Raw genomic sequence first — 24,583 nt, 5'->3', positions numbered from 1 at the left:
TTTGGTTCTTTTGGTTTTCATTTTTTCTTTACCAGTGACATTGGAAATAAAGAGTTACAGCTAATAAAAAGGGCACACATAGTTACACAGCAATACAGTAGAGGGAATACAGGCAAATTAGCGCCAAGCTACCATCAACTTAACAGAATTATGAAACCTCTTATGTTGTATCGCTTGATACGGCCTTTCAGATGAATCTTTTGCAGCCTGTGTCTTGGTCCATAATAGGTAAGGCCTTTACGGGAAGTGAGTGGTTTTGCTATGTTTATGTTCCATTTTTCATCTCCCATTCCTGGAAAGAGGGGGAAGAAAAAGATACAGAAAATGTTAAAGAAATCAGGATATTTTACTGATGTCATCAGAGCTGCTAAGCCAAAGCCAGCTGAGGTCAGTAACAGTTTTTCCATTAATTTTGCTGGACCCAGCCTTCTGCCCACAAATTAGTTAAGGAATGCTAACAAGTATGTCCTGATAGTGTCTGTGCGCAGCTTCCGCCCCTGTGCAGCAATATTCAGAAACTTTTTTCTAATGCAGTGCAAATAAGCCGTGTTTGTTTTGTGCAAAGGGTGCTTATGGAACAAATTCGCACACTGCAGTTGGTGTGAAGTACTCAGCTGGAGCTGGATAAGAGAGGCTGATTTTGCATCTAGGACTTTCTAACTTACTTGCATGAGACAACAGGAAGCACTTGATTTAGTGGTTAATGCACCATCCCTGGCAGTGTTCAAGGCCAGGTTGGACAGAACTTTGGGCAACAACATGGTCTAGTGTGAGGCGTCGCTGCCCATAGGAGGGGAGTTGGAACTGGATGATCTTAAGGTCCTTTCCAACCTAAACCATTCTATGATTCTATGGTATCTGTCACAGCTGACAACAAGTGATTGCTTTACTATTTTTCAATTTTTTATTATTAAACTCATGGACATATTATTATTAAACTCACAGACATACATTTCTGTGGCTAAAAAGGACAACTTACTGAGGCAGAGAGGCTTACAGGCAGGGTAAAGAAAAAACAAGTTAGTTTACATTGCGTTTGTTTCCTAAATACATAATCTAAGTTGAGGTACTGCTTGTCAAGTTAAAGAAATCACTTTGCCTTTCTATGCCTCAGTTTCCCCACATGTTAGCTGAGGACAATGACACCTACCATCCACAGCAAAGCACATAATCTATAATGCTTTCACCCATGGCTCATCCATTTATTGCCATTTCTTCTGCTTCACAAGTGAAGATTATGGGATCACTATAGCTAAATACCCAGTTAAATCAAACTTGAGGGATACCTAAAGTATTTCCTAACAGTATTTAGGAGCTGAAGCATGATGAGCTCAGCTTACGACATCCGCACTGTACCTACTCCCTGGATCACACACTTACAGCCATCAGGAACTAATGAAGATACAACAGAATTGGCCTCCAACTAAAGTAATCCCCATGGACCAGCCGCCCAGCTGCTCCTAGCCAGGCACTGGGGTCTACAGATTCCCACCCAGCTACTCTGCAGGCAGCCTGCTGACTTGGCTCCCAACCTGAATTCCAGAATTTAACACTCATTCCATAACATTTAAGAGCTCTGACTGAAATCCATTACTTATGCATGTAAATATCTGTTTCGCCTGTTGAAAGCAGTAACAGCATTAGTTTGGCTCAACAGCTGCATAACCATGACACCTCGTCAACCATTGTAAAGCAGCAGTAAAGGTCACAGTTGGTGGCTGCTTTAGCAACAGAAGAATGAAATACCTTGGGTTTAAGCAGGTAGACAATAATTTATTTAATTTTTAGTCTTGTGGGTTTGGGGGGTTTATTTCTTCATTTAAATAGTGCTTTTATTAAAATACAATATATCTAACATATTCCATTTTACACTTCAAATTATGGTAAAGCTAACCTTAAAACACAGTATTGGTAAAAACTAGATTGCCTTTAAAATGCTATTAATGTATATTCCCTATGTACACACTACCAAAGCTATAAAGGAAGTACTTGGCTAAGCAACTGGGAGGAGAATTTTTATAAGTGTTAAATAAGACTTGAAAGCAGTAGCTTCTTTTGCAGGTGCAGAAGGATATTTTTCTTTGTTTCCATTTCTCCAGCAGGTTCATGCCAATAAAAGAATGTTTAAGTCAACACTGAAAGCCTGACTGGAAGCTGGGAAACTGGGAGAGCTCCTTTTCTTTTCCAGTCCCTTAACATAAACAAAATGTAAGCTGCTGACATTCACCAGTCCACCAGTTTTGAAAACAAATCAGAAATAATCATGGCAGTTTCCTTCCTGCACATAACTATTTGGGCTTAGTACTTCATTTGAAATATGAAATGTTTAAATAATTGTTTTTCTTGTATAGCAAGGATATTTGGACCAGTTTACTTCTCTAGGAATGCTAATGCCTAATATAGTTTTCCACATTTTAATAGAGTCTCCATTTCCAGCCAAGTAGAGATTAACAAAATTGCAATTAAAATGCTTTCTGACTTCTTAAAAATGTGTTATTACTTTCTAAAAAAAATTAAAAGCACAAATTACAAACAGAAAAGTTATAAAATAAAAAAGGTATGCATATATATGTATATGTACAGTATATGTATGTCCTAAATGTGTCCACTTGCTTCTCTATTTCCTTCTTATGTCAGTGCATCAGAGAGGAGAGAGATTTTGATGGAGCAGCTCCCTAATCCGCTGTCTCAAGTGCTTCTACCCTAGCAGAAGAGCAGTGCGGTGCTCTGGGCTCAGCACGGTGTTGATGTGAGGGTGGCTGCGAACACAAGGCTGGCTGGTGACAGATTCAGCACCTTCATGCAAGGAAAGAGCAAGAAGGGATGCACTCAGTGCCTTCGAATCCATACTAGGGGGGAAAAAAGTAAAATCTGACATTTTGAATGCTTATACAACTCCCTCATAACACTGGGAGATTTGCCAGTTGCTGAAGATGCAAGTGCAAGCACAGACGTGAAATCTGTTTCACTCCCACATATTGCACTGACATCCAAGCGTGGAGAGCCAAGTTCTGCTCTGGGATACTCACGTGTGACGCCCTTAGCCACATCTATAAAGCCTGGCTCACTCGTAACTGCAAAAGGCCAAAAGAATTGAGAGCCAAATTCCACCCTCGCACATGTACAGTTACCTCCCCCCCCCAGTAGTGGGGTGTGCTGCAGATGCATACCTGATGGCAGACTTTGGCTGCAGCTCCTTGCAAATGGGCTGAGCACAGCTTGTGCTGCACTATCTAATTCAGCAAAATTTCACTCAATATTTAGTGCATGAGGTTTTAGGAAAAAGCTGTTAAAGCTAAATTGGATACTTTGAGTTGTTTTTCCCAGGATGGGAATTATGCTTAGTAGCTCCATATCCTTTTTAATTAGCCTAATCTTAAATCCAAGATTCCTCTGCAAAAGAGCTTGACCAAACTATCACGGTATCCAAAGCACAGCAATATCAAACAGCACAGCAGGGTTTTTCCTGTATGATATATACTGAGCATAAAAAATGTACTACAGCTGGAAAGTATTCTCTACACCAAAAATGTTTAGGTTTTTATAGTGCCCTGGTTTCTCCCACTCTACAGATTAAATGGTTGGCTTTAATATGCCTGTCCAGTGGGTAGCACAAATCCACATTCATTTTGTAAGAAAGAATTGTGTTCTGCTAGACCACATTCCCTGTGCTAACATGGAAATGTAAGACAAAGTTTACCGTTAGAGATGGTATCTTTATGAGACAAATTAGGTTATAATTGGAATAGGCTTTAGAGCACATGAATCCTTCTTCAGGTTTGAAAATCAAGCAGCAAACTTCCAGGTTAAACAGAACTGAAACCTATTATGTTGAGTGTGACTGTTTTTAGTTGAATTTAAATGAATCTGGCTAACTGGCAGAAAAAGCAGGTGATGCCCATGAAAAGGATGGAGGAAGGTCTCACATAAGGCATAGCAGGAGAAGTAATTCATGGCCTGGGCAATGTAGAGAGGTTAAACAGGCTGAGGGGAGAGGAAATGGAGACATTAGGATGTGCCAGAAAACCAGATCATTTGAGATGATGTTTTTTCATTATCTACTATATTTAACTGCCTTCTCTCCTTTTCCCCACAAGCAAATAAAATTTTTTAAAGGAGTAAGAAAAAGGACAAAAAGAGAAAATTTAACATAAGTGTTCTTACCTTTGCTTTTCGAAGGACATGGCCTCGACATGGAGAATTATTTGAGGAGGGAGGTCGCTTTAGAGCTGCTGCGCTGTTCACAGGTATAGAGCATTCAGTATCACTGGTATCACAACTGGAGATGGGGGAGTTTTCCAAAGTTCGGTGCTTGAAAATTGGAGACTAATGAAGAGTGAAAAGCTTACAATGAGTTTCCTTCAAGTAGTCACATGGACAATATTTTCAATCTACACTTAGAACTGAGGGATGTTTTTAAAAGACACCATATTCATAATAAAGATGGATAAATGAAAAAGACATTAGTATAAAAGAAAACAAAACAAAGTGTATATTTTGTGATGAAAATTAAAGTTTGTATTCTGTGATCAAACAACATTGGGTTATCTGGAGGAATGGACACATTTCTCTCTGATCCTTCTGATGGCTGCATCTGACACAGATCTATAGCATAAGCCAGGACTGCCATGCTCCATTATGAACATGTGAGATGCAGCCCTTGCAAAGGGTGACAGTGATTAACAGCACAGGTAATCTCCATCACTGCATGATGATTTGGTACATTTAAATCTTGCTGTACTGGAGCAACATCTCAGTTCATGCACTTTTACAATCACTGAGGACAATGAGGTGTCAGCTTTTGCATGTTATGCTAACACACTGCCTATGATTCCCATGTCTATCTGCTCCCTGCTGCTGTAGAAAGTACACCAGATTTAGGTAAAGAATGCAAATAACGCAGAAAGGCATTTAGTTAGTTCTGTTCTTATTTCCTGGGCTTAATAAAACTTTCGCGAACACTCAGTTCCCACTCATTTCACAGAACTGAGAATACAGAGTACTCCCAGATCATGGTACTGGGATTTGAGCTTTTAATGCCTTTGCATACCTGTGGGCTTGACGTTCCTGACTTGGGCTCAATAGCCAAGCCCAGTGTGATGCCACCAGCCAAGGCTTTCTTAAGGCTCTCCTTCACCTCGGTCAGTTCTAGCTCCAGGTTTACACGTTCAGCCTCCTTCTGTTTACACTCCTCTTCCAACTTCTTCAACTTGTCTTCAAGAATCACTTGGGTCTTCCTGCCTGTCACCCACAGGAATGTTATTATTTCAATAAGAAGCTTAAATTGACAATTGCAGAAATTATTTTCTTTAAAAACACAAAGAACAAGGTCTCTAAATGTCAGAGACATCACAGAAGTTACCTACTTTGCAAAATCCACTTTTTTAATGTAAAACATTTAACAACTGAAATAAGATACTTTCCTTCAGGTGCCTTAGCTAGATTTCTAGTCTCATTTCAAATCAATATTTTTTCTGTTATTTTTCCACGTCATGACAATATAGTTAGCCAGTCACAATAAAATTATTCCCATGTTCTGCTTGTCTGAAATCCACATCAGTGTAATTTCATGTGTGTATGTACATATATACACACATATATAAAAATATGTATATAAAATAAGTATATACATCTATAGATACATAGTATAAATACATACATACACATTATATATTTATGCAATATTTACATTACATTTAGAAAGCAAATATAGACATCACAGTGTATTGTTTACATCAAAACCAAACCTCCTGTAGTGGCTTATCTTCAGCACACAATGCAAAGCTGTTTGGATAGCTAAGCCTATCCAGGGCAGAGTAGAGCACAAAATAGAATCTCATACCAGCATTGACTTCAATGGCAGCACGTAGATCTTTTCTTTCTTTTCGGAGCTGGGCCAGCCTATTCCGGAGTGCCTCTTTCCTCTTTAGCAGCTCCTCCTCTTTGCTTTGTAACCTCTTTGCATCTGCCTCCACACGATTCTTGCCATATTTGTACTGCTCTGCATCTGTATGTATTAGATTGTAGTTATTTATAGTCCAAATTAACAGAAAAACTCTAAACTATTCCCTGAGACTGAACACCATACAAAGCATGTCATGGCTTGAGAAGCCAGGTTGCCATCCCTCTTCCACTGGCTTTTTCTCAAGGACCATGATTCCAGCTGAGTTCTGCAGCATAGCTACAGGAACGATAAAGGATAGATAGTTTTCTCTTTTACATGGGTGAGATGCGAAATACCAATTACCTTACAGTACCTTGGTTTTGAAAATTGGCTTTGCCTTTCTCTGTAGTTCACAGGAAGGAAAGGAGGCTCCTCTTTAGCTCTGAACCCTTGATTTTTAATTGGAAGGGGTCACAGGAGAAAACATGCATTTGTCCTTTTGCCTGGTTTCCATTCCTACTTCAAGTGCTTAAAGCACGTGTCTTTTTTCACCAGACATAAAAGAATATAAACATGTTCTCACTTTTTTGATACTTGAGAGTTTTCTTTTTCTTTTTGAATTTGCCATATAAATGCTTTCATTTCATGGCTCACATGTATTTGTAGTCTAGCTTATATCACAGCCCCTCTATACCTCTGCTCCAGTTGCAGACTCAAAGAAAATAGGTCAGCTAACAGATCACTTTGTCTGTCTGCATATCTAAAGGCAAACTCCAGGACACTAAACCATTCCTGACAACTAGCTTTAGTCGGTCTTTGGTAACAGAGATGCCTTTACTCCCACAACTATCTTTTCCAGTACCAATTGACTTGCCTGGTTAGAAAAACACATACTTTTTCCCTAAAGCTTAACCGAAATTTCTGTTGTTGCCATTAAATCCATGAATTCTTAAAAATTCTTAATGGGATTAAAAAACCACATTCATCCCTTCTCTAGAAGAAGCCATGCTTTTGACTCTATATTTAAAAAATACGATTACAGCACATTTTTGGCCTTGCCTTCTTTACACAAAGCAATCCCTATTGGGAATGTCCTAGAAGCAATCAACCTACCCAGAAGAACCCTCTTTCTGAACATGCCACTCATCAACTGTAATCTCCTCTCTGTGAGAATGCTTTTGGGCTGTGTGGTTGTCTTTGTTATTTTGTTATACTGTGTTATACTGTTTTCTTTTTCATAAGTGATAGGAGTAAGTCCACTTTTGAGCAACATAATGTTCTCATGTCTCTGCCAGCTCCTCATCCTCCTCATCCAATGGGAATACAGAATTACTCTTTGCCCCAAATGAAGAATCGTTACCCTTTTTTGTTTTCTTGCTGCCCTCATGACTTTGCAGCCATGGATCCACAATTCATATTTATCATTCTTGACATGGCATCCTTTTATCTTGGGGCATGGCGGGAGTAGTAATGAGTCACCAATGCACACAATATCTCCTTTCAAAGTCTTAGTGGGCAGCTTCTGCTCAGCCTCTCAGCCACAGAAGAACCACAGTAGTTCTTTATCCTGTTTGCTAAGACAACAGCTATTTTGGGTATCCTCATGACCCCACTCACAAGTGAGGCAGCAGTGAGGAATGATACTTACTGGATGCAGTGCGCTTCACACATGACACCGATTCAGATTTCTTTGGCTGGCTATTTAAAGTTCTCCCTTTTCCGGTGATCCCATTAGCAGTTGCAGGAGGCTTCTTGCTTTTAAACTGTTTGAAAACAAAAGTACAATTGGGCTCCAGCTATTCCTGTGCCACTGGCATTACAATCACCCTTGCATCAAGGGCAAAGCTTGACAAAAAGACACCTGCTCAGAGAGCTTTAATAGAGCGCATTGATTGAGCTGGAGATGGCGCTTCCTCTAGAGACGTCGTCTCTGTAAGCTGCCTGCTCAGCGGAAGCCACACCAGCAATCACAGGAAAACCAGGGGATGAACTCCCCATCACTGGTGGCATCACAGTCTGCAAGTTATTTAAAACTCTTACATTTAGTGTATTAAGAAAGCCATTGTGAGGCAGAAAAGCTGTACCTTTGACTAATTTTATACAGTAAAGCTTCTTGAAACACAAGTTTGTCAGAGTTAATTTCATACAGAAAAAACACAACGGGGTTTGCCACATAAAAATTCAATATTATTTCTTATTTACTCTGTGATTTCACCATAGTTGTGCTACCTGTTTGGGGTTTTTTTTAAACAATACAATTATTACACATTTTTAAATGTTAGGTGTTAACACATCAATTTCCTCTTATACAACATCTACTTACTAATTTCAAGTTTTTCTTACTTAAATAAACCCCTCACATAATGGTCAGACAAGCTCTAAGGATTACTAGAAACAGCACATTTCATGCCAAAGGGGAGTCCATTTAGAGGACTCCCCTGCGATGAACTGAACCTTGGGAAGAGCCACACTTTCTGTGGCCACCCTCAGAAAGCATCACAGACATAGGCTTAGGTTTTTTTCACGGGCAGAAAATAACAGGCAGTAATTTAAATATGGTATATACACACTACATACAATATCATCTAGTGCATATATCTATAATATATGTAATGATACATATGTATATTCACTATATATAACATAGTATATGCAATATACAGATCAGTAAAATTCTAGAAAGGCAAATTTGCTGTCACAACCAGGTCATACTTCACTTTTCTTTTTCTCATGACTCCCTAAGGCAACAGCAGGCAGCTAGATATGCATTCAGGCTGGATTTGGAAGGTCACATCTATTTTTTTGTTATTATCCACAATCTGTAAATCATCAAGAACTTGTGAGGAAAGCCCTTCCCAGGCACCAATACTTCCACAACAGATTTTACAACTTAGCAAACCTAAGTTGCATTTGCAGTTGTGCTCATGCCTAAATTCCAAGTGCTTCAGTTTTGTTCCTAACACTAAGGGACAAAAATAGCCCAGGGCCCTTAAGATAACAACCAGACAAACAGAACAGCCAAAAAATAAAAAGCTTTGTGAGTTATTAAATAGTACAGTACCTGCGAGCCAGATCCCCTCCCCACAGCAGAGGTATTAGTGACAGACTGAGCAGAAGACAGATTGGATAAGACAGGGTATTTGTAATGATTAGAGGAGAGTTTGTCAGTAGATGATAACCTATTGGGTTTTCTGTCAGCTGGCGGATAGCGCGCAAAGATTTTTGGAGACGGCAAGTTATCGTACAGGCCTGCGTTATCATAAAGCATTTCTTCTCCAATGTTCCTGCTACGAGAAGAAGGAAAGCCATCTTCTGGTTCCCACTGCAACACACACACTTTGGCAGTTAGTAAACAATACATCATGCAGAACTTCCTAAGTGAAATTAAAACATTAGTAATTCCTTTGACCATAGCAAGTGCTTGGTGTTTAGCAAGTGTATGCTCATTGCTTACACTTGAGTCAAACTATTTATAGAGGAGAGGAGGACACAGTGTGGAAAGGAAGTGTTGCATTACATAGCTCATAGTCTCAGTCCTGTGCATTTTCCATAGTATGAGCAAACTGGTACTATCCTATCACCCTTTGGGTAGGTGGGTTGGAAATAGATGATCTTAACGTCCTTTTCAACCCTAACCATTCTCTGATTCTGTGATTTATTTGCTGCACCTTCAGTTATTAGCTCTAGCACTGAGAAGGCACAAGCTGACTGTGTTAACAGAGGGATACTCACAGACTACACAGATGAATCTGTGGGATTATATCTGGTACATGAGTTGTTAAAAGTAATATGGCCTAACAATTAGCAGAAGCCAAGACAGTTTTGCTGGTGGTTTTTTTCTCTTTCTTCAGGCTATATGTCTTTCTAGTGAATACCAGCTGCTGGCACACTAGCATTGCATTTTATTTGCTGGAGAATTATTATTCTGAGCTAACCAGCAAAAATACCTACAGGCCATTCCTTCTTTTTTTTTTTTCTTTTCAGAAAAATGGAAAGCTCAACTCAGTCATTCATTCAATTAATCTTAAAAGAAACCAACTCCGTTGCCAAATATCCTTTCTTAATCCATCCTGGCTGTGGCAGTACACTACTCATACAAAGGCATGAGCACATCCACATCAAAGCACTATACATACAGACTGCTCACCACACATGTGGTTGTGTGTTGTTCCCAAGAGGGGCTTTGTACCATCTTTCTGACATTCCTGAGATGGAGGACTGAACTTGCAGTCCACTTCACACTTTAAAACTCTGAATTTCTCTTCAGTTTAGCCTTAGTGGAGGCCTTTATTAAGCAACCCAAATCAAGAGCTGACACAGGCTGTAGCTCCTCTGTAAATCTTCCTGAGTACCACATATTGCCATGGGTTAACATCCACTACGTGTTAAACTGTATTACACATCTGCCTACCATCAATGTATGAAGATGGAAGTGACCACTGTGGTCCTCCTTTAGGGGTGGGCAGTACCTGCTGCCATGAGGAATGCAGGCCCAGGGACTGAGAAGTATTTAGGTTTTGTTCAACTGACAACAAAATATGCTTTCTGTAACTAAGTCAGTCCTTCACTTTGCCAGGTCCAGTGTGATCTAAAAAATACCCCCTCAAGTGAGTATTATATTCAAGGACTTGGCAACAAATTGTCTACAGGCAACTGCTTTCTCACGTTGGCTCATGTGCAGGTTAATGTAAACAATATGTCCCACACCCCTCATACTCTGTAGGTGTGAGAAGTTTGCAGCCTCAAATCAAAAAAAATGGGAGTTCATTTGGAAACTGCCCAGTGGGGCTTTTCAGATAATATAATTTTCAGATGTCCATGCGCTCAACATATGCAAACCATTTGTTCTGTGCAAATTCAATTCTTACCGATCCATTTATGCAGGGAACATCATCATAATGAAGTGCCATTCCACTCGGACAGGCGTAGCCATTGGTAGTGCTTCCCCGATACGGATTTGTAGATATAACCCTTCTGTTCATGAAACTGAAAAAAGAAAAAAGAAAATATAACAAAACCCAGCACTGCCTAATTCTAAATGATGATTCAGTGGTATGTTCCTTGTATCTGATTATGTAGCCTGGAAGCACATATTTTCTCACTTTCTTCAGCATAGTTTTCCTTCTTTTGCTACTCACATGTCACTGATAGCAGCCACTATTACAACATATGTTCCTGTACTCCATTCTTACAGTGGGGATACAACTGTGTGAAAGCCAAGAGGGCAACAGCTGTAACTGCTCAGTGGCATGTTTACATGGGAACCTGCTGTTATAAGCCAGCTTGCCAGTGTCCCATAAAAGTTCCCTGTTGTCTGCACTGGGGAGAAGCAGGTGTTTCTGGGTGCATGCATGCTCAGGGGGATGCGAACTTAGGAACTGGGAGAAACAAGAATCAAATCCAGAAAAAAAAAGGACAAAAAAAAAAGTGGAATTCTGATGAATTCTAAGTTAGCATATCTAAAAAACTTGTAATTACTTTCTTAAAATCTGGGGATTTTTCTTTTCCATATCAAAACTTTTGGTTGGATAGAATGTGCATAATGGCACTATGCTTCCCAACTCTGTCTGAGTGATTGCTCATACAAATACACTATAAGCTCATTCTTGCTCTGGTTCACATGGCGTACCTGAGTCCCCTGGAAACTTCAAAACAGATATTTTATTTTATTTTAATTATTTTATTTTATTTATTTTCCCTTCCCTCCCCCCAAAATCAACCCTGTAGCTTGTTTCACTGGAGTTCTGTAGAACATACGTAAGATATCATGGATCACATTGAGCTTGCCAAGATCAAACAACGCAGAAAATGGCAGAATCAAACCCAATAGCGATAACAACCCCAAGGGTGAGTTTTCCTTTGTAGCAACCAATGAAATTGAATGAGATATAGAGTGAGATTCCAAATAATTCCTATAGCTTCAGGTGTACGTCAATGGGAAAACAAAGCTTTCCATCCCAAACAATGGAACTATTCAGACCCTGTGCTGACATTCATAAAATATGATAAAGCACTACTAAAGTAGAGAGGGTCTTCCATAGCACTGGCTGGAGCTCAAGAATGCTGTGGTTTCAACAGTTGCTTTCTTTTGGCTAGTCTATTGAATTTCTCATTCAGAGGGAGACAGACCTCATCCAACTGTGGCTCACCTGAGCTGCAGGAGACCTGGGCTCACAGAAGGGACAAACCTGCCCAGTTAGCAGTGAGCCTTTCAGGGCAGTGCAGAGATGGAACAACCATTAGGCCATTAGAAGCTTTTCTTACTTCAAACAACTGAACAAAACCCCAAGATAAATTCCATGATTAAATAATGTTTTAAACATTATCGTATTTCACACTTCATTAGATATTATTAAAGGGCTGCATTTGTTTACCGTTCCTCTTAACGAAGAACATTACTCAAGTGTTTCTGGTTAGTCTGAAGGAATGCATTTGGGGCTGCTATTGTACTTCTTGCTATTTAAGTAGCTTAAAGGAGTGATACATAATAACTAGGTCTGAAAACTGGGCTACTCATTAACGACATCTGATACCTCTGTAGTAACTCCACCACCAAAGGAAACTAATATTTATCTTAGTACCTGCAAACACTTCACCAGCATTATTTCACTAAGCCTCATTAATCCTGTTTACAGATGCATTCGTGCAATTTAATTGTATTGTGGAACTGCTAGAAGGGAAAGGAAATAGGAAAAAACCTGCTTGGAAGCATTTTTCCTTCAGCCTTTCCTAGATACCTAACCAGTTAGATGAAGAAAATTGATGGCACTATTAATGAGGAGCTGATCATTTTGCCAAGTATCAGTCTCGGGAAACCAATAATCCAAAGTGAATGTGTGATAATCAAAGCTTTAATGGTAACTGCAGTTAATTTGAAATACTGATATTCATTCTATAAAGGGCAACAACACTATTTTACTAACACTTCAGTATCATTGTAATTTCCCCTCATTTTCTAGGAGTAGTTGAAAATCAGCAGCTACTCCAGTTGCTTATCAACACACTCTTACAGCCTTTTAAAGACACCCCATGAATTTTAACTAATTCTTAATAGGGGAATTCTGCTATTTTGCAAGTTGTTTGACATTCCCTTCTAACATGTGGTCTAGTTGTGCATGTTTTTTCACTTGGCTCCAATTAATATCACATTTGCTCAGGAAAGGAAAGCCATGCAGTATTCAGGGGAAAAGGTTTCCATTCTGTTTCTTTCTTAAATGTGGTTATTGCTAGATGCTGACTGAAGCAAGATTACATGTCACCACAGGATAAACTTTTTGAGCCCTATTAACTTCAAAACAAATATTCACATGAGTCTGTAAGCTAAGTGCATTTTGATTCTATCAAAATTATATTTTTTCACAAAACTGGGCTTGTGGTAACACCAAGTCACTTTGATTTCTATCAGAAGTAATTCAAACTGGGTCCTGAATGGAGCTGCATGTTTTCCCTCCTTAAAGCTCTTTTAATACCTTGCCAACAGCAGAAGAATCTTCTTTTGGAAAACACATATGGAATGTGATTCTCTAATGTATTAAGTCACACACATTATAAATATGTGTTTGGGGTCTCATTTTGCAGCGAGGGGTGACACCTTTGCAGGCTGTCATCTCAGGCCACCCACTTTCTGACCATGGGAAACCACAGGGAACATCTGTATGAGGACATTCCAACTGTCCCAACTGTTCCTTCACTCCCTTTTCTAAACAACCTCATTTACCCAAGGAAAAATGACAGTCTTTTCCACCAAAGACTGCTTTAATGCTTTTTAACCTGATTTGAACACGTAAATCACTATATATGCTAAGTATGCATTACTTTTATGAGCATGGAATCAGTAATGGGGAATTCACAGCACTGATTTGCAATTTAAACAGTTTCCGTGCTGTGCCCTAGACACCTTCCCAATTTCCACCTCCAAAATTAAAACCCAGAATTTAATTGGACTGGGGTGAGCTTGATGAAGTTTTTAATTAATCAAAAAGAACTCAAAAAGGAAACACTGAGAATATGGCATTCCAAGACTCGAATTTGTCATACATTTTTAGTGTACAGCATATACTGGCCCATATATCCTGTATATGTTGGCTATATGTACAGCAAATACAGCCAATAGATAAACAAGAACTATGTAGCTGCATATTTCAGCATATTTGTTCTCTTCCAGGGATACTTCTAAGTCTTCAGGCAAAGTAAAAGATTAAAATGTAGCATTTGATGAGGAAACTTACTGCAAAAAGGAGTAAAAATGTGAGTAAAGTTGGAATGTCTGTATCTTTTACAGAACTTTTACAGGATGCCAGCACCATAATCATAAACACATCTAACATGATGTGATGCTGAAACACTTCAGAAGTTCAATATCTGGCAATGGGGGAGGTGGATTTTGATAAGCTGTGTTGGCACTGGAGTTAACATGCAAATATAAATTCTTAGAGCGCTGGAAATGCCTCTCACCAGAAGGTTTGTTTGGCAGCCTGAATGACGCTTGCAGTCATTTCCACGTCAATGTAGTCATAGTGCAGAGCTCCGGGGTCTGTTGATGACCCTGTTTCTGCCAGCAAAATTCCTATCCATCTGCCCATGTCTTCAGAGGAGGATGCCTGTGAGGAGAGGGTAAGAACGCAGGTCAGGTCTTTACTCTGCCACCGAGATAAGTATTATTGCAAAAAGGCACATTCTTCTCTTCTTTGCTGACAAATTGCTACCACATTGTACAAGAGGCTCTGGTCTCTCTCTGCTGAACTCCTAAAACCTTCAGGATTTCTTACTAAATCTGCTTTGCTAGAAGGAGTGCATATTTAGTAAGTTATGTGCTCATCAGTTATGATGCAATACAAAGTGGTCAATCTCCAAAAAAGAAGAAAAACAATTGTTTAAGGCTAGCGGATTTAGATTCAAGTCTTGCTTATTTTAGACTTAAGAAAATTGAAAGCTATAACAGAATTATTTTCCTCTGCTAGGCTGGGGGCCTTTAGCTTGCATGAATTCTGAGAAGAAAATGTTAGTGCTAAGTAGAAATGAGGAGAGGGGTGAAAAGAACAAAATAGTGGAAGAGATGTTAATGTAGATTTTGAAAAATCCCACTAAATTTGTCTAGATGATAGAATTCATTTCCATAATGGCACAAGTAAAGACATGAAAACTATTAAAATAATTTTGAAGTTTTCATTTTTTCTTCAAGTCACCAATTCAAAAGTTAAACATTAGCAAGATAAATAATGGAAAAAAGAGGGGGTGGAGAGGAAACCGGGCAGTTTCCAAATTTCCTGTTCTTTTTAAATATTTCATTGCCTTTCACAGTTCCTTGAGCTGCTGTCTATTTTTTTCAACTCCTCTGAACTGCTCACATGTAACAGGCCTAGTTGCAAGGTTTGAAGACTACTGACCTGCAGTTAGAAACCCAACTCTGTCAAAGTGTCCATATTGCCATTAAAAGCAAAAGGTTGCCTCCTCCTATAACTTCATTATAGAATCATAGACTCATACAATTGTTAGGGTTGAAAAGGACCTTAAGATCATCTAGTTCCAACCCCCCTGCCATGGGCAGGGACACCTCTCACTAAAACATGTCATCCAAGACTCCATCCAACCTGGCCTTCACCACTGCCAGGGAGGAAGCATTCACAACTTCTTTGGGCAACCTATTCCAGTGCCTCATCACCCTCACAGTAGAGGACTTCTTCCTTATATCCAACCTAAACTTCCCAGTGTCTTTCCATTTCAGCTTTCGAACTATGACAACTAAAGCCCCTCAAAAAATCCTGACCCACCTAAGAGATGGAGGTATGACCTTCACAGTGCAAGGAGCGTGGTAGTGTGTACGTATGCAGTGTGTCAAGAGACTCATCAAGCTGCTGGCACACTGTATTTCTCACTGCAGAATTACCTCAATACAGATACAGACTGAACAAAAGGAGTTCACATAAATAGCAGACAAATGAGAATTAATAGCTCTAGGGTTCCCATCAACAGTGATCCATTATTTAATTATTGCTAAGCTATTTACCCAAAGTAATCATATCCCTGATGTAAAAGTGTGCCTAGACAAGGAGCAGGGATATTTTAGTAGCAGGTCAAGGGAAGGTCAGTGTGGAGAAAAGCATTTTACTGAGAAGATTTCTGAACTGCATTAAATTTCAGTTCTCTCTTTGCTGACAACTCTTAATATTTCTCTTCTTTTTCCAGTATTTATTATACAATTCTGCAATAATATTATTCCAAAGATACTTTTTTTTTGGAATGGCCAAGTTGTAAGAAAGTGCTTCTCTAATACAGTTTGTGGGTGTTCCTACAAGTCATAGCCATTAGCAATCACCGCACCTCGAGCACAGCAACTTCCTGTCCATTTCGGAGCAGGCGGAAGGTCAAAGGATGCTTCGAATCCAGCCCCAGGATGACTTCACAGCCGCGGAGAGGAATAGAAACAATGTGCGTCTTCAGATCTGTCCTGTCCTTGTGGAAAATGAGTTTATTATCTTTCACTCTGCACCAGCGCTCACGCCAACGGTTATTAGAGAGCACATTGAGATATCCTGCAATAAAATGAAACATGAGATATTTTATTCCTGACTTTTTTTGAAAACAGAAAAAATATAACCAAGAAAAACCGTACCTGTCAGTGTAGTGCTAGCACTTAAACTACTTATTTCTTTTATAATAGAAAGTCCAGATGGGTTTTAGGAAGACCAGTAAATGACCCTGCCCCACTTCTTTTAATGAAAGCTTTCACTGTGCCAATAATCTAGGAAAAAGCATACAAAGATGTGATCCTGCTCACGTGCCAATGTCTGTTCTGTGTTAGTTCCAGCAGCAGCTGGATGAGCAGGAGCATGCCAATCTCTTAAGACTTTAGTAAGAACGGGAGAGGGAGAGTGATAAAAAGGTACACATAGAACTGATGTGCTCACACAGAAGACCCACTTTCTCCCTGGGTAATGCATTTGATAACTGTGGCTGACCAAAATTGGGTGGGAAAATCTCAACTCATATTATAAAATTAAGTGATAAGCTACCTTCCGTAGCATCCAAAATCAGTGTTTTAAAGACCTACATAGCATTGATGCTATATGTTCTAATTCCTTGCAAGAAGAAGAATCCACATTTGGTTTGCAACACTTTTAAAGCAGAATTTAGAAGATCACTACTGATGCCAATAGAAACAATATTCACATTGATTTACAATTCAGGAAGTAAATGTATGTGAAATTTAGCTAAACTTGAAGACAAAAGTTTAAACAAAGATTATTTTTCTTTCCAGGTTAATACAGGACCCTTAGAACAAATCAAAATTTCATGAACAAATTGCCTTTTAAAAAAAACCACTTTTCTTACAATGCTCTGTATCAGATACAGTTTCTAGGCATATAATATCAGTAACTGAGCAGTTCTTCCTTCTCTGTCCCATAGCAACAATCATTCCAGACTCAAACATTAATATCAGGACAATCTTCCTGCCTTATTTAGTTTGGGAATGAAAAAGAAAAAACAAAACAAAACAAACTTCTGCTTCTACATTATAATAGCACATGAATTCAGCATGTTGCTGCTTCCAGAGTATGAGGAGGGAAAAAAATGATATCTTGAACAGGCCAGAATTTATGTAAAAAAATGTCTTCAGTCTCAGGTCTGATTTTCATTTAATCCTGTTGGATAGCTATCTCTTTGTTTTTCATTAAAACTATGACTTATCATTATTTTTTCTGCATTTCCCTTCCAACATTATGGTTCCAATGTCAAAGCTTGATCCAACAGGATACAGCAGATCAGAATTGCGCACATCTTGGAAGGTGCAATAAAAAAGGAGGATGTGCACAACCCTCTGATTTTGGCTCCTTGTGATGATCACACTCTTCAGCTCTTCTCCCCCCTCCTGTAACAAAACCCTGTATAGCTTTGCATTATACTATAATTCCCTAGAAATGGAAAAACTTTCATGTGCAAGCCAGCTGGCTTGTTTTGGAGTGAGAGTCCTTTCTTTTTCAAACAGCACTTGTTTTTTCCCTCTGCTCCCAGCACACCACTTGGAAAAGCTCTTCCAAACCCTCCAAATTCAGTTGAACTAAGCAGAATCCCATGCTTTTCCTCCCACATATCCTTATGTAAACCTTCAACAGATGACATGACCAAAATGGCCTGAGTGTGTTCCCTGTTGAGGCATTACCATTTCAGCTTAGCCCAGGTGGTCAAAGACTAGGATTCATAGAATCACAGATTAGATAGGGTTGGAAAGGACCTTAAGATCATCTAGTTCCAGCCCCCTGACATGGGCAGGGATGCCTGACACTAGACCATGTTGTCCAAGGCTCTGTCCAGCCAGGCCGCCTGTCCTTGCTTCCACCTTCTATAAGCTTCTTTTTTCCTTTTAAGTTTTCTCAGAAGTTCCTTATCCATCCATGGAGGCCTCTTGGCCCATTTCCTTCTTGTAAGGATGCAACGCTCCCAAGCTTGGAGCAGGTGATTCTTGAATATCAACCAGCAGTCTTGGACTCCCCTGCCCTCTAGGGCTTTATCCCTTAGAACATTACTGAGCAGGTTCCTGAAGAGGCCAAAGTCTGCTCTCTTGAAGTCCAGGGCAGTGAGCTTGCTGTGTGCCTTTCTCATTGCCCTGAGGATCTCAAACTCCACCATCTTGTGATCACTGCAGCCAAGGCTGCCTTGGAGCATCACATTCCCCACCAGCCTCCCAGTGTTGGTGAGCATGAGGTCAAGCATGGCACCTCTTCCTTGTCAGTTCTTCTGTCACTTGCAAGATGTTGTAGGGAAGAGCTCTGCCATGACTCCAGGTGCAGGTGGGGTTTAGTTTCCAATCCAGCTGGGTGTCCCCTGCACCCCCACTGGGATTTTCCCTTTGTTCATGGGAGGTAGAGCCTTCTAAAATGTAAAAAACCTTCAACTATGGAACAGCCTCCCAGAGGGCACTGAAATGAGCCAAGTTTCTGGTGGTGAAAAACTCTTCAGCGAAGACTTCCTGCAATGACCAAAGCCTAGACACTTTCATATTTTCCTATAAAATCTGCAAGTGGTGTTGAGTAGAGCCAAATACAGGCAACAGTAATGGCTATATTTATGACCATATCCGAAATAATGATAGAAATACTAAGAATTAAATTATACAGCTGTGGTTAACATCTCACATAATACAGAATAATCAACGGAGTATGAGGGCCCGGAAGTCTGAGTTTTTTAATGGAAGCCAGATGCTTCGGACAACGCATCTGGCTGGACACAGCTTTTCCCAGCTGTTCCTTTGGTTGATAAATCACATCTGTACTTAGCTGATGTATAGACATATATACACACACTTATTTAATCAAAGATTGCTTATGTGAATAATTCCCAAAATGTGGCTTGAAAGCCACCTGTGATCTATGAAGTTCTCACTGGTGGTCATGGATCTGCTTCTTTCACATTGGGCAAGCATCTGTCACACCTCATGTGCCCATTAGTTCTGCCATCTGCTGCCTAATCACAGATTTCTGGGTTTCCCAAAGTTTTCTTAGTCAGTTAAAGGGGAAAAGGCAAATCCAAAGTCAGAATCTGGTGCAATTGCTTCACAGCTTGATTTCTATGAAGCCTCTTTTTGGAAGAGATTGGGAGAAGGGTGGTTTCACCTTTATTCACATATGGAAGTGTTACCTAATACTGGAGTACCAAAAGACAAACGGGAGAATGTAAACACATTGCATTGTTTGAAAATGCCAGAGCTGTGAGGACATAAACTAAGTGCAGTGCACAAAGTCCTGAATTCTGAGCAAACATTAACAGCTGAAATACAAAACATAAGCATTTCTGCACGCCTTTTTATATACTTCCTTGGTGCTACCAAGCACTACAGCAGTCATATGGAGTGATCATCATTAGGAGTTAAAATAGCTTCCTAGAAATTTGTTACTTCATTTAAGTTTTGCCCACAATTAAACAAAATCAAATCACTTTCGTTGGGGCCAGTTGGCTGCTGTCTTGGTTGCTGTCCCATAGAACCTCAACATGACCCATTATGAAAGACCTGACCCCTTCCCAAGAACTTTTTCTTCTAATTCCTAGCCTGAATTTATTTTATGGTCCAGCCTATATTCATTTTATACTCATTTGTTTGAAAACAACTCATTTCTTTCTGCTTTTTGTCCACACTTCCCCCTAACCTTTGCAAAGAGCAATGATACTCCTTCCAAGCTTGTGCTACTATTTTATTTTAAAAGTCAAGTACTTTTAGTCTCTTTTCAGATGATAAGCTCTTGATTACTGTACTCTCACAGAATGAGTGCATCCTTCTGATGCTGGGGGAAGAATTACAGCAGTAAAAGCAGTTTTAGAGGAATTTCTAGGCTAGAACTTCATAAAATTTTAGTCACAATGTGCATTTAAGACTCAAGGAGAAAAATCACTTACCACATGTTGGGACATCTTCTTCAGCTGATGAGGTCTGTTCATCTGTTGAAGGCTTTTTCTTTCCTAAACCAATGATCTTCGTTATTTTTTTCCCTGTTACTTTAGTCACAGTGCCCTTGGCTTCTGTTTTTGAACTTTTTTTCCTCTTCACTATTAAGAAAGCAAAAGTGTGTATTTTAGTGTGTTTAAATCAACCATCAAACAGTGAAAACCTGCATAAAAATAGTAGGTCATTCAAACAATCCTGTGCAAGATGAACATTTGTACAAAAGCTGCAGACTGCAGTGAAATAAACATTATATGCCCTCTCTAATGCAGATGCCTATAAATAACCTCTGTGTTATGAAAATCATGGCATTCAGAAGGTTAAGAAAAACAAAAATCAAGCACAAATCAATTTAATTTAGTCTAATCAAGCTGCAAGTCTCTTTCCACACTAGTCACCACCTAGTTTATCAGTATGACTGAGGTACCTGCATATAAATTTAGCTCATATACACAAGAATAAAAATCCAATCTTTCATTGTTCCTAAACATTCACCTCAAAATACTTCAGCAATTATGTACACAGCAAAGACTTAGTATGCTTGCCTAGCAAAATACTCCTGATATACAATAAAGCTATCTTATCACAACGATAACAATGGACCTTTTAGAAAGACAAGATTTATAAATCAACTACTAACAATTAAATTGGTTGGATCAGTATAAGCATTATATTTAAAAGTTGGCACTCCTTGTGATCATGAAGTCTTGGCAAGAAAAAGCTCTGATACTTCACTAATGTCCAGCCAATGCTTCCATTAACTCCATGTGATACTACTAGTAGTATGGCTCTGTGCACTGAAGACTATGGGTATCATTTTTAAAAGTATCTACCTGACTAAAATCCTAACAAATTAAAAAGAAAACCCCAACTTTAAATTTGCAAAATGGAACAAACGAAATAAACCTTCAGAAATTGCATTTAGTGGCCTAATCTGGATTCCCTCAATGGAACAGAAGACTGCTAACTGACAGAGTGGCAAAGATATCCATTAACTTGCTCTGATGAATGATTTTGATGAAAAATACATTTAGCATAGTTACTGATTGAGCTGCTGTAACTTTATCCCTGACATATCAATTCCTATTGCAACACAGAACATTTAGTGCTTATGGACTTGTGTAAACTGAGGAAAAAAAGGGACACAATGTTTATATGAGAAATGACTGTATGAATTGATGAATTAGGAAGAAGAATGCATGGTAAATAGACCAGTTTGGGACTCACACTGGGATAATTTATCATATTTAGTTTAATCATTAGGAATCATGGCACATTGTTTCGAAATGCTATTTGTAGCCGAGACTGTACACATCTGTCACCTGCTGCATGCAGGGCTGAGGGGGAAAGGCAGCTTTTCAGGTGCAGATAGCTGTTCACCAGCAAACTCCAATACAGCAATGTGTGTGTACAAGGGTCTAATTCTCTACTCCTAAAAAGGGAGTTAACAACTTACATTATGCTCTCTAAACATGCAACAACCTCCTGTGTTTAAGGGAGGAAGGCCACCTATCCCATCTGCTCATGTCACCTCCTGCCTAAGTGATGACCTAGAAGCAGCACCAGCCTGCAGACACTTTTTCATCCCACTAGCAGCAACCAATGACCGACTGTGACTGTTGAGTGAGGAGAGATGAAAAACATTGAAAAAAGCCAGAGACTGAGAAAAATTCATCTCTCTGAGACAGAGGTCCAAAGGAATCATGAGCATGATTCTCATGAGCATGAACACACAGTGGAATAAGCCCATTTCAGTGGGGTCTTTTGTGCTTTCTGTCGTATATTCCCTTCACACTGCTGTTTTATTCTCCTGCAGAACTGAGAGGCAGCAGAAATAAGGCCTTCATGACTTAATCTTTTCGAGTCTGAAGAATATACTGGCAGCTGCCTGACTACCACTGCTTTTTTTTTCACAATAGCTTTTTCTTTTCATTTCCTTCCCCACCACAAAACAAGCAGCTGGTTAAGAGCAGCGTAGAGGCTGGCCAGTGGGTGATGGCTGGAGATGATAGCTCTCCAGAGTCTCCCTTCCCACATACTCCATTAAGTGTTTCCTATCTATTGTTTAAAAAATAGTGTGACTTCATCCAGAGCCCTTTAAGATGATACCAGGGTTATTTCAATCTTTCTGCAGTCATTAATGCATAGTATTTTTATTCCAACATGTTAAAGGTCACAGTTTTCAGAAAGAAATTATATTTTTAATTACCCTCCCTGAGACATCAAAGCTGGGCTGGTTTTCCAGCAGCACATGATCCATCAGCATGCCTCCTGCAGGGCACCTGAGCCACTAGGCACTTTTGGACATCCTGGACAACACAGCTTTTGGATCACAGATGTTTCTCAGCAGGTTTCAGAGACTAAAACAGTACCTAGCTTTTTCAAAGCTCAGTAGATTTTATAGGGTGGAATCTGACCATGTACCACAACTTCTAGAAACCACAAAGCCTGACATTGTTCCATACTGTTGGGTATGTCAGAGATCTGTATAGTCAGGAAGTGTTGGAAAACGACCCAGGGAGAAGATAAAAGGAAATCAGTCAATAGGCGAGACAGCACTGGCACCAAAGCCAGTATTGACATTGTGCTCACTGCAGCTCACATTACCCTTCATCTTGACAGCTGCAGAAGAATGTCTTATCTAAATGATACCATTGCTATATGTCAAGTTAAAGAAGTCACAGGTTTTCTTCCGCTTTAAGGAGGAGGGAAGGGGATGGGGAAGACAGCATAGGAGTTGAGTGCTTTAGGTAGAACTCAGACAAAATTCCCCACGCTTTAGGATTTGCCTTTGTTAGATTATAAGGACTACAAAACATGTATGGCTCCAAAGTAACATATGTAAAATTTTATATATATATACTCACAAACCCACTGATATTACATGATTATATACATTTTAGTATTTTAATATAATCTTATAGAATAGTTTTATATATATATGTATTTGTGTATGCACACATATATATGAACTGTGTATCTATGTGTATATACTCATATACGAATGATTCTTTCCCTCTAGTACTCAATGATAGCTTTTTTGCTCAGAAGCTATACACCCACCGTTTATGTTGCCACTATAATTACGATTACAAAACACAACTGCTAGCTGCCGCTAGTGGTCGCTCAAGCTCTGAAAAACTACTTTTGAACATACAAAAGGCCAAGCCAAAATCTGTTTTCTGTTCCCGTGCAATTATATTGATTTCACCTGCACAATAACATCAAGTGCCTTCTGTTACTGCCAGATTTTAAGGAATCACTCTTGACATGATTCAGCTTTCAAGTTAAATTAAATCCTAATGAAAATATTCAAAAGCTTGACTGCCTATTTTTAAAAGACAAAGCCAGGTATTTCGCTTCCTATCACTCCCAATATGCACATATCATTTACAACAAGCATCTCTGGATCTGAGACATACCTTGTTCTTTCCCATTGCACACAGTAGTGGTGCCATTTTCCACAGCACCCTCCCCATCCGAGCTTGGCCTCTCAAACGACAGCTTCTGCAGGAGCAAAGAAACTAGTTGACATACAGTGTGGGCACCTTCACCAAATTAGGTGTCATGAGTCAACTTAAAAGGATGCTTACTATGAAATAAAATACATTTCAAGCTCTCACCTACTTGGAAGACAAATAGCAGATAATAAAAAAATCAGTTTTAGGGGCCTTAGAAAAGCACACAAACAATAAAATAGGTCTATATTTGAAACTGTAGTCAAAATAGTGAACTAATCCTAATTCACTACCTGTTATTACATATCTATAATGAATTTCTAGATTCTATATGTCACTGTTTATTTATCTGATAAGGAATGAAAAATTACATGGATCAGATAAGAATAATTTTAAAATTATACCTTTAAATAAAGCTTCATATATACATTTACAACTTACCAGAAAATAGTGCACTCCTACAAGGTGCTTCAATATTCAGTATGTGCTAAAAAGAGGCTTTTGAAATAAAATTTTAGCAGTGATTATTCTGTAATGATTGTGTATGAGATGGGATGAAGCAGTACAGAGGTTAACACCAGCACAGTTGTGGTAACCATATTACTCATGAGTGGTAAAGCCATGAAGAAGATGTACAAATTATCACAAAAATAAACAAAAGAGAGATTTTGCTGCACTTTTTTATGGCAAGTGTTTTAGAAAACCACCATTTTATGACATTTTCAGTTACCTTTTTAATACTGCGCAGGTGTGTGCCAGCATGCTTTTGCACGTGAAATCAGGAGGATTGAGCTCTCATGGAGTGTG

At 39.2% G+C, this 24,583-nt stretch overlaps 1 protein-coding gene across 2 annotated transcripts in view; it reads right to left on the bottom strand.

Moving 5' to 3' along the window:
* Positions 1–265: 265 nt before the first annotated feature.
* The window catches only part of AFAP1 (actin filament associated protein 1), a gene marked incomplete at both ends in the record, with an annotated part of 60,437 nt that continues 36,119 nt past the window's right edge, over positions 266–24,583 (bottom strand). The window contains 11 exons of one of the 2 annotated variants that reach the window (XM_080631383.1): positions 266–292; positions 4,165–4,326; positions 5,051–5,241; positions 5,843–6,007; positions 7,533–7,647; positions 8,946–9,206; positions 10,753–10,870; positions 14,339–14,484; positions 16,205–16,416; positions 20,273–20,422; positions 23,741–23,825. In XM_080631383.1, the coding sequence (XP_080487509.1) occupies positions 266–292; positions 4,165–4,326; positions 5,051–5,241; positions 5,843–6,007; positions 7,533–7,647; positions 8,946–9,206; positions 10,753–10,870; positions 14,339–14,484; positions 16,205–16,416; positions 20,273–20,422; positions 23,741–23,825 (1,632 nt within the window). The remainder of the gene's footprint in view (positions 293–4,164; positions 4,327–5,050; positions 5,242–5,842; positions 6,008–7,532; positions 7,648–8,945; positions 9,207–10,752; positions 10,871–14,338; positions 14,485–16,204; positions 16,417–20,272; positions 20,423–23,740; positions 23,826–24,583) is intronic. The other variant, XM_080631384.1, reaches the window with a different exon arrangement.

Source organism: Psittacula echo, assembly GCF_963264785.1.
Source record: "Psittacula echo genome assembly, chromosome: 1".
NCBI lineage: Eukaryota > Metazoa > Chordata > Aves > Psittaciformes > Psittacidae > Psittacula > Psittacula echo.
Note: the sequence above shows the minus strand (reverse complement) of the source record. Positions and strands in the feature narration are given on the sequence as shown.